General features: G+C 39.3%; 1 protein-coding gene across 2 annotated transcripts; it reads right to left on the bottom strand.

The window, feature by feature from the left end:
• Window positions 1-233: 233 nt before the first annotated feature.
• LOC139140701 (uncharacterized) lies at window positions 234-9,742 on the bottom strand. Of its 2 annotated transcripts, none has more exons than XM_070710084.1 (5): window positions 8,556-9,742; window positions 7,569-7,720; window positions 6,818-6,884; window positions 5,266-5,369; window positions 234-4,442 (listed from the first exon to the last, which is right to left on the bottom strand). In XM_070710084.1, the coding sequence occupies exons 1-5, from the start codon at window positions 9,229-9,231 to the stop codon at window positions 4,230-4,232; spliced, it is 1,212 nt and encodes a 403-aa protein (XP_070566185.1). In that variant the 5' UTR covers window positions 9,232-9,742; the 3' UTR covers window positions 234-4,229. The 2 variants fall into 2 exon arrangements, with proteins under 2 accessions (XP_070566185.1, XP_070566184.1); XM_070710083.1 differs by having other exon boundaries at window positions 6,713-6,884; window positions 8,556-9,544.
• Between the last annotated feature and the right edge of the window lie 316 nt (window positions 9,743-10,058).

Below are 10,058 nucleotides of genomic sequence, written 5' to 3'. Positions count from 1 at the left end.
TACACTGATGCGCCTATGGTCAAAAGATTATCAGTACTGTACTCAAAAGCAGACCGCAGATTTTGCAACAGAAACTTGGGTGTCACTCTTGTGTTCATATTTTGATGTATTTCCACTCATCACTGTCATTTAGAACTGTATTAGGGTCATAGGTTTGGGCTTGACAACAGTTTGATGAAATACTTTATTTGAACTGAAGCTTGGGGAAAAATAAAACACACAGAATAAAGACATACAGTACTCTACTTTTAATGTCTGTTTGCTAAGCACAGACTACAACATCTACAAGTACCCACATTGAAATTTCACAGCCAAAATTCTGTTAAAGAGACAATTAAAATGCAATGATGTACCGATGCGTATTATCCCCATCACGTATACAAAGACACTGAAGTATTGTGAAAAAAGTTCAATGATCGCATTACTGTCACATTAAAAGATTCAAAGTTCACGATTTGATTATTATGACTTTCATGAATTACACCCAGTCAAATATACAGAGAGATAAAAATTCATTAAAAATTGCAATGATTGCAATTGCAAAGTACACACAGACATAGCATATGTGATTTGACTGTAATTATGATAAATCTTAAGGAGTGAGCAACTTCAGGAAGTCGCAGTCCAGGACCACCAAGGCCTTTGCTCTGACTGGTCTGTGAGTCATTCACCAGTCTGACAGACAAGTGAATGCTGTTTCCCTTGTATAACAAATAGACAGTACACCTGGGTAGTAACAATGCAGCTCTGCTCAACTTTCAATGTCAAGGGTCTGGCAGCCACTACACTCTGAAATTTGCCCACCCCTGAATATTCATCTACCGGTACAGCTTTGGCTCTTTGATAAGGCGTGTTTTAAAAAACAATCCTCGGCAAAATTTAACAAGACGTGATCATTTGCTTGCTCTGAAGACAAATCTGAATATTTATAAGTTAACTCTATTCAAATTCCAAACATTTTTTCTACATGATCAAATCTGGTCCCTAAGAAGGCACCTATCCAATCAAATGTTTTGGTTGTTCTACACAGATTCATAATTTAAGTACAATTCAAGAAAGCTTACATAGTGTAGATTATATGAGACTTTTACGTGATGTAGTGAATAACTTTATCAGCTGAATTGCATACATGACTGAGATAATACATACAAGGAATTTTGTCTGTGTTTATTGGGTTATTGGGTAAGACAGAATACAGAAAGATTTTGGTAAATAAAAATGGATATATGAATGTACTATACAGACTAAACTATGACTAGGATATAAGAGAAGCAAAGAATCTTTACATCATTTTGCATATGTGATAATTCGTGGTCACGCTCACATTTACTTAACAGTAACGACGTCATGACATTACACACTGGGGGTACTGTACTTGTAAAAGTACAACCCCCTTGTTCAGCAACACAAAACTATAGTTTTACTATTTCTTTGGTCCCAAAACTGTAATGATCCATTACTCTTTACTAGTGTTGCAGCCAGGATTTGCCCTTTTGACAATATTCCCAAATCGAATCTGTTCTCCAGCATTCTTGCATACTGCAGCTCACCTCGGGCACTTTCACGAGTCAACTTTGTTGGACAAAATCTGCAAGTAATATCTGATGATGACAATAACCTTTATTTCGCATGATTTTTTTTCATGCTTTTACTTTTGGAGCTTTGATTAGAAGTAATTGAAACACTGAAGCAGCACATGCCATTATAACTTGCTTGTAGTCCCACTGAGCTCTCTGATTGGCAGCAGATTTGGTATACGAGCTGCTACAATTACTTGCCTGAAATTCTAGCATGGTGAAGTGGTCCCGGTAGCTTGAATTTGGTTTTGTGTAACTAATTTGTAACAAAATAATACAAAATCGGAATAATATCTGACGCATGTTGTCCCCAAAATCTGCAAAATGTCCCCAAAAATAAACGGTAGGGGGGACAGAGTGTCCCCTGGTTTAAAATTCTTGGCTGCAACACTGCTCTTTCCTAACCTTTCAATATTTCAGCTAAACTAGAGCAGAGGGGTTATACCGATACTTAGAAAAGAATGTTTTATACCTATTATGGTAACATTGATAATTTACTCTTCAGCTTTGAAATTCGACAATTACAGCAATTAAGTACACATGGGTGAAAAGAAGCTATATAACACAGTATGAAAAGGTACACTCTGGAGATCTACCAGAACATGTATTATAGAGAACTGCTCTCTGAACTACAGCATTAGCTAGTATACTACATCTACATGTATGACTAAATTTAGTGCAAAATTTTATCAATTTTTATGAATTTTTCTGGAATTTTTTGACACTTTTGGACCAAATAGACATCACATTTCATTTGCTACAGATTTTTCTCAAAATTTTGGCAAAAATCTCAGAAAAATTGACTGGGGTGTATTTTATAAAGGGGACAAAAAAGACTTTGGCGCTCAAAGGGTTAAACATAAATCTGGTAATAAACTGGGGGACTTTACCCTTTTCCTGCCAGACAGTATCACTTCCCAATCAGCCAAGTCAGTAACAAGCGACCTAGCGGCCGATATAGCTCCGCTGTGTTTATGTAGAGAATACTATTTTTGACACATGTTGATGAAGAAGGTGGAAATCTTTGATAGCTCAATGCAGTGGCCAAAAAAAGTGGCTAAAATAGCTGCAAAATACACAATGAAGATTTCATCATACTTTGAATATATCACATCGGATCATCCCTAAGAATATGTCAACCAAAGCTATCCGATGAGTAGTTTTTTTGAGAATAAAATTTTCTGACCAAAAATGGCAACAATTGCCCCCCCCCCCCCCAAAAAAAAAAAATTGCAGATTTCATCATAACTTCAAAAGATCAAATTTAGTTCATCTATAGGAACCTGTATACCAAATTTCAAAGCTGTTAGACCAGTACTTTTTGAGAAACATATGTTTTGACCAAAATGGCTAAAATTGTCCCAAAAATACAAAATTACAGATTTCATCAGAAATTCAATACATATTACTTAGTTCATCTATAGAAACCTGTATACCGAATTTTAAAACTATCAGACCAGTACTTTTTGAAAAATACATTTTTTGACCAAAAATGGCAAAAATTGCCCAAAATTACAAAATTCCAGATTTCATCATAATTTCAATAAATATCATTAAGGTGATCTGTAGGAACGTGTATACAAAATTGCAAAGCTATCAGATGAGTAGTTTTGGAAATACACATTTTTTGACCAAAAATGGCAAAAATTGCCCCAAAAATACACAATTACAGATTTCATCAGAAATTCGATATATATATTACTTAGTTCATCTATAGAAACCTGTATACCGAATTTCAAAACTATCAGACCAGTACTTTTTGAGAAATACAATGTTTGATCAAAAATGGCAAAAATTGCCTAAAAAATGCAAATTTGCATACTTCTGCACAATTTGAACAAATCTGAAATAGATCATCCCTAGGGACATATGTACTAAATATCAAAGCTATCTGACTGGTAGGAAGAAGAAGATTTTTAAAGATTTTTTTACCAAAAATGACAAAAATTGCCTTAAAAATACAAATATGCAAATTTCACCATGATTTGAACAAATCTGACTGAAGTCACCCTAAGTAAACTGTATATCAAATTTCAAAGCAATCGGACAAGCGGTTTCAGAGAAGAAGATTTTTTTACCAAAAACACCAAAAAATGCCCCAAAAATACAAATATGCAAATTTCACCACGATTTGAACAAACTGAAGTGAGGTCACCCCAAGTGAAGTGCATATAAAATTTCAAAGCGATTGGACTTGCAGTTTCAGAGGAGAAGGCAATTGTTGACGGACGACGACGACGACGACGGACGACGACGACGACGACGGACGACGACGGACAACGACGGAAAATCAACCTATTTGATAAGCTCCGCGTCCCTGACAGCAGAGCTAAAAAGCGGTATTGAGCCAAAACATGACGTATTTTCACCCACTTGGTTTGGTCTATTATAGCATCTTTAGTCCAAAAAATCAAGTTTACACTAGTATTTATGTTTACAACAGCCTTCAAATGTACAGTAATATGTTAAAATACACCATACGGAATATGTTGTGTTTCAGTAATTTTAACCATCTCGACCTGATGGTGAAATACGGACTTGGCAGGAAAAGGGGTAAGCCTTAATATGCTTGGATATAATGTCAATTTGCTTGTTCTGAATCTTTCTGTATTTGACATAGGCATTTGTTGATATTCTTTATGTAGAAGCTCTTCAGTTGAAGTGACCGATATCAAAGAAGATTTCGTCGTCTTCTCTGGCCTGGATACCTCCATCCCTAGTAACTTTCCAGGTCCATTCGTCGTGTTCACCTACTGGTACCATCCTCATCCGCAACTCATTCTCCCCGATTTCCTTATGGAGCGGCACTGGATCACCATCCTCGGACACCAGGGTGAAAGCCGAGACATTGGGGCGACTGAAAACCTGTGGATGAATTGATACAAGAAATGGAAGTCTTCCTATAGGCAGTACACTACCATGGTTTGGCCCAGACCCATTGCCACTAGTGGAGATTGTGGACTTGTACACAGGGAATATGAGAGGCGAACAGGTTCAAAGGTGCCAAGGTGTCTTTAGTCTTACTGGTTGTGGGGAGGGAGATTTGAGTAATCAAACAAGCAGTCTGACGTTCACAGTCATGATCAATTTTTGGGGGGTCAATCCTATGGAGTTACACTGATCAGACACACTGGTGGATTCAAATGGAACTGCATGAGAAAGAAAGATGCAGGATGGCAAGACAGGATTGCATTATAAGTGATCAAAACCTGTACTGATGACTACAAAATGTTAAACCCTTTCACCACCATACTTGGTAACTCGCCACTGTTTTCAATAGGCTGGACAGACACAGGCAATTTGAGATGAACAGGTTCGTCAGAAGCTAGAGGGCGCTCCCCAAAGGAACTCTGGTATACATTTGCTGCCTAAACAACCATCACATATCGATTCAAATGAATATCTATACCCTGCAGAACAGCCAATGATCAAAATGCTGACCTAGGAATTTCTTGGTAAAATTCACAACAAATGACAAGTCAATGTTGACAAGCCCTTGGTGCCTACAATATCTCCGTCACATGTTCAATTCCAAATAGCCATGAACTGAATGAAACTTACATGTGCATGTATACTGGAAATGAACACCTTGTTTCATGTGTCCGTGTGTTCATTGTTTCATTATCCTTCATAAACATAATATGAAACCTTAGCCTCAGCGGAAATAGAGAACTTAGTATTACGTTACCTTAGCACTGATTCCCTTGGCAATGTCTTTAGTGGTTTTCTGTGGTGTCAGTCTGATACGCATTTCATCCTGGCCATCCTGGCGAGACACGGTCACTCTAGTTCCTGCAGAAGGAAGTGAGAAAATACACAGAGTGATGCAATTGCCTTTAAAGGAACCAGGTCACTTGGCTTTGTGCTGGATCATGCTGGGCAATTATCTCTACTGTAAAAGTTGAAACAATCGTGAACAGGCACAATCCCTGTAGGCTGCAGTTCTCTCCTGTCCGATCATGTGACAGAGTACACAATGTACCACATAAGATTATCAACAATTCATAATGAGTCACTATGAATGAATGAATGAACTGCTGTAACTACACCAATAAGACTTTTATGCCCTTAATTATGCCCTGTCAAGCATTAGAGAGATCATTTGTCCAGGTCTCCAAGGCTGGAAAGTTAATGCAACTTGGGATGACGTATCTTTCAAAACATCATAGAAGATCTATACAATTCATTTTTGAAAACAACTGGTGCATCTGTATGATTCATTTCTCTCACTAACATATCCTGTATGTGCATAAAGTACAGAAGTGGGATTAGACACAGAACCAAGGTGATTGATTACTTTTACGCCCTTCTACAACCAGCTTAAATCACTTTTACTAAACTAATTTGCAAGAGGAAAGGGGGAGTTAAAAGGGTACTCAGTTGTGCCACCCAGATTAACTTTAACCCAGGCAAAAGACTGATGCAATTTCAAAAATAGCGGTAGCACCTGTATGAAAGAGTAGATTGTGCAAAAGCCTGGTCAGAACACACATCTGCCAAATTTACCAATCGTGATGGATTCACATTTCACATTAGTACAGTCACGTCATGCCTGTACATGCAACTTTATCCTGTCACTACTAACTTCCAGTACAACCCTGTTGTTTCCTATACCAGCAATGGACCTCTTTACAGGGAAATAGGGACTCAAAGTTAAAACCAACAGAAGAAATTCATATTATATGGTATAATGAGCCCCTGTATTCAAGCTGTTAAAACAAAGACTTCTTTTGATGTCTCGCTATACTGATACTTGGCAGTGGAGCCCTGGGTCTTTTTTGGGGAGGGGAGAAGGTGACTGTACCGCCTTGACCAGGGCAAATTGTACCCTACTGTGAGTATGGCATGGAAGACAGAGTACAGGATAGGAAGTGTGTTTGCAAGTCTTCATGCATGCATGCTAATGCAGTTCAAAGGTCAAGGTGAATAGTGTATGGTGACTTTCAGGTAGAGGTAACCAATTGGTGCAGAGGTAAGTTTCCCGAGATGTAAACTGACATGCAGTTCAAAAGTCAAGCAGAAAACAGCACGGTAAACTGCTCGGGGAAAGTAACAATCAGTGCAGAGTCGAGTTTCGAAATACACGGGAAGACTTTAACCCGAGTGTGAATAAAAACACATGGACCTGTGTTTACCTGACTGCACTATGCCGTTGTCTCTGGACAATGCTCGGCATAACTCTGCAATGGTTGTTTGCATTGCTGCGTCAGTTGGGGATGTATCCGGGGTTAGATACGTACCAATACCGGAAGAATTGCTGCTACTACCAAACGGGGTGTTCTCTCTTCTGGTCTCCTCATCAAAGAACTGAAAAAGAAGGAGTCATACAAATACAGGTAGGTATTTTATGATCCACATATTAACTGTTGATTAGAATACCTTTATCTTTTAAATTAAATGGCACAGTTGAAGAAAATAGGCCATGTTGTCATATCTCATGATCTGTAGCGATAAAATGCTTCCAATCTGTATATATTCATAGAATAATAATTTGAAATCATTCTACTATTTTACTGGCAATAACTGTTTTTTCGTAGCCATTGATTTGATTCTGTAATGTTAATGGTCTGGTGTTTTAGAGTGTGTTTTGAGCAAACTTTCAAATTTCACTAATAGGCCTTTGTGAATCCTCTCCATTTTCAATACAGACGGTGTACAGGTATAGGTTGAACTTTTATCAAGGAAAGTGTTACAAATCTACTGTCTAAAAACCTATTTTCTACTGGATCTTCTTGGACAAGTTTTTCTTTTCAAAGATACAGTTTTCTCCATTGCTACGAAGCAGAAAATCAAAAATGTGAGAAAATTCAATGGGCAGAGAATTCTTGATGAGACATGGCGTGTTGTGGCTGGTCTAAAGAGATTATTGGAAGACCCTGGGTTTCATAGCTACAGTAACTGACAAAATGTTTCCCCTGCTACAATCCCTTTGACTAGTGTAAAGTGAGCTTGGAATTTCACAAGGTGCATGAAGTGAAGCTGTGTTGTTACCTTAGGGCTGTTGGCATACATGCCACTATTCCCAGAGCTGACTGACGTCGCTGAAGATGAATAATTGCTCACGTCATTGGGTGGGAGAGGTGATGACAGAGAGAGCTTCAGCATCCCATCAGGGTTATCCTTCAGATAACCCTGGACTAGTTCTGAAAAACGGTGAAAGAGAATGACATGTGGACTCATTGTTCAAAATCTGTTCTTCTTGATTTTTACCTTTTCCCATTATCAAAATTCTCGAACCCTATCTATCCTCCCTGTTTACCTGCAGTCTAACTTTGCGATTGTAAAAATGCGGCAGCACCAAACTTTGGTGGTAAAAAGCTAAAGTGTTTTAATTTTGACTTCAATGGCAAGGGTATTAACATTATACATCATATCAAAGTGAGCAGTAGTCCAACAGGCTCTATCTTTTGTAGAAAGAAATATGAGGATGTAAGAAGATGGAAAACTCTGGCGTGGTTCTGCCAATAGTTCCAAACTGATCCCAGCAGTATGTGTCAACCCTGATTCAGAATTACGTTGATTGCGATTTCGGATTTGTTACTAAATATAGCTGCACGTGCGCGACTTTCGGACAAATATGCTGAAATTCGGACAAATTTTGTTGTTGTATGCGCAGCTGCTGTTGCACCTTGTAGTCTCAGTCATCAATTCATACAAATAAGTGTGACGCTATATAGCCATTCTAACACTCGTAGGTTTTATTTTCGTCGTTTGTGTGGAAATGCAGACAAATGTTTATTTATGCATATTAATGAGAGAGAACAGTGACGTCATTTGTGATCAGCGCTATTACATCATGTGTCAAATGTGGCATACTTAACTTTTCATGGATTACTTATTGCCAACACCATGGAAATTATACATGCTTGCAACAGTTTTATGAACAAAGTGAAGACTTTCAATGTCATTGCCAGCAGTAAATTAAATTGCTATTTTCACAACTGCACACAGATAATGGAAGTTCATAGAGATGATTACCTGTCTGGAGAGTTTCAAACTCTTCTTGTATCTCACCACTTGAAGTGGACACCATAGATGTTGTTCTCTTGTACTCTCTCTGTCGTGTTTCTTCATCCTCTAATGCTGGGCTGCTCAGAGAATGGTGTACCGGAGGTGGGTTTGTCTGATGTCCAGGAAAGCCAATAGCTGACTGGCTTCTCTTTGGTGGTTGTTTTTTCTTTGATGAATTCCTTCGTGATGGCTTGTAGGGAACTTCAAAGTTTGGTGCCAGACGTCGAGTTGGTGCCAGTTGGACTGGTTGCTTGGGTGTGGCATCGCCACCTGGACTTGTCACACTTGCCATGCTGAGACCTTCCTTGCTATCATTCTCATCATCTTGCTTCCGGGAACCACTGCTGCGTCTTTCATCCATAGTGTCTTCACCATCCTGAACATCTTTCTCACCATTTGGTTTCTGCTTTGTGACTGAAAGGGTCTTCAGCTGTTCGTGCAGGGCTTCTACCGGACTCGCAGCGAGTATCTCAGCCATGTTTTGATTCGGGGTCAGCTGGCTCCCAGCACCTTGTCGAGGCCTTGGCACCAACACTGGCTGGACGATGGGTTTTGTTATTGTCGTGTCACTGTTGAGGTTGTGGGCTTGCTCTATCTTCTGCACATCCCTTGAGCTTGTACCAATTCCGTGTTCTTCGCTCATGGCCTCGTGCTGTGCAGTAACTGAAGCGGTTGCATGATCTCCAGTTGTGGCACCCCTTTCAATAATAGTGTCAGAGCTAGCTTCGAGGGCGTTATGTTCCTCCTCAACTTCATCCAGGGGTCTCAACGGCAAATTACGAGGGATGTTGTAGTCACTCCCTGCAGAGTAGATGTCTTCGTCATCATCAATGTCATTGTCATGGTAACTAACTGCTACGCTGGAGGTGAATACTCAACGGCTTGCTCGCTTCCACAAGCAGGTACTTCCACAACAGACAGCCTAGCAGGATTTGCCGGCACATCATTTGAACTTGGTGGAACATTGGCACTCTCTTTGAGTTTCGATGCACTGTTGCAGCTAGTTGGCTGCAGTGAGAGTGTGGTATCAACAACGTTCTGATCGGACGGTAAGCTTCTGTATTCCGGAATGGTGACCATGGAAGGTCCACTCCAAGACTGTGTGCCAGTATTTTCCGGTAACGGGAGGCTCACGCATCTTGCCAAATCATCATCTGACAAATATTAAAATAATCATGTGACTCATTGAAAGCTGCACGATGCATGAGACAGAAAAACATCAACAGAATGCAGAATTACTTTTTGAAGTTACACAACTGACTCTGACTACATGGATTTAATAAAAGTGAGCAAGTCATGTAATAAGGGCTTTTGCTATTCAATAAAAAATTTATCAAGACTATATTTATAAGATGTTTACCACTGGATGTCAGCTTACCTTCAACGAAGACACTGTGATAGAAACACTGCAACGCAGTCAGTCTGTTCTCTGGGTTCTTTTCCAAACCCGATGTAATGAATGCCCGCAGG

The sequence above is a fragment of the Ptychodera flava genome, chromosome 9 (assembly GCF_041260155.1).
Source record: "Ptychodera flava strain L36383 chromosome 9, AS_Pfla_20210202, whole genome shotgun sequence".
NCBI lineage: Eukaryota > Metazoa > Hemichordata > Enteropneusta > Ptychoderidae > Ptychodera > Ptychodera flava.
Note: the sequence above shows the minus strand (reverse complement) of the source record. Positions and strands in the feature narration are given on the sequence as shown.

What these genes read in the sequence shown, in the direction of transcription:
- LOC139140701 (XM_070710083.1), bottom strand. Translation starts at nt 9,231, where the DNA reads ATGAGCGAAGAACACGGAATTGGTACAAGCTCAAGGGATGTGCAGAAG. An exon ending in CAACGGCATAGTGCAGTCAG is followed by an intron (nt 5,370 to 6,712) that starts GTAAACACAGGT and finishes TTCCTTCTGCAG; the next exon opens with GAACTAGAGTGACCGTGTCT. An exon ending in CCAAGGGAATCAGTGCTAAG is followed by an intron (nt 4,443 to 5,265) that starts GTAACGTAATAC and finishes ATTCATCCACAG; the next exon opens with GTTTTCAGTCGCCCCAATGT.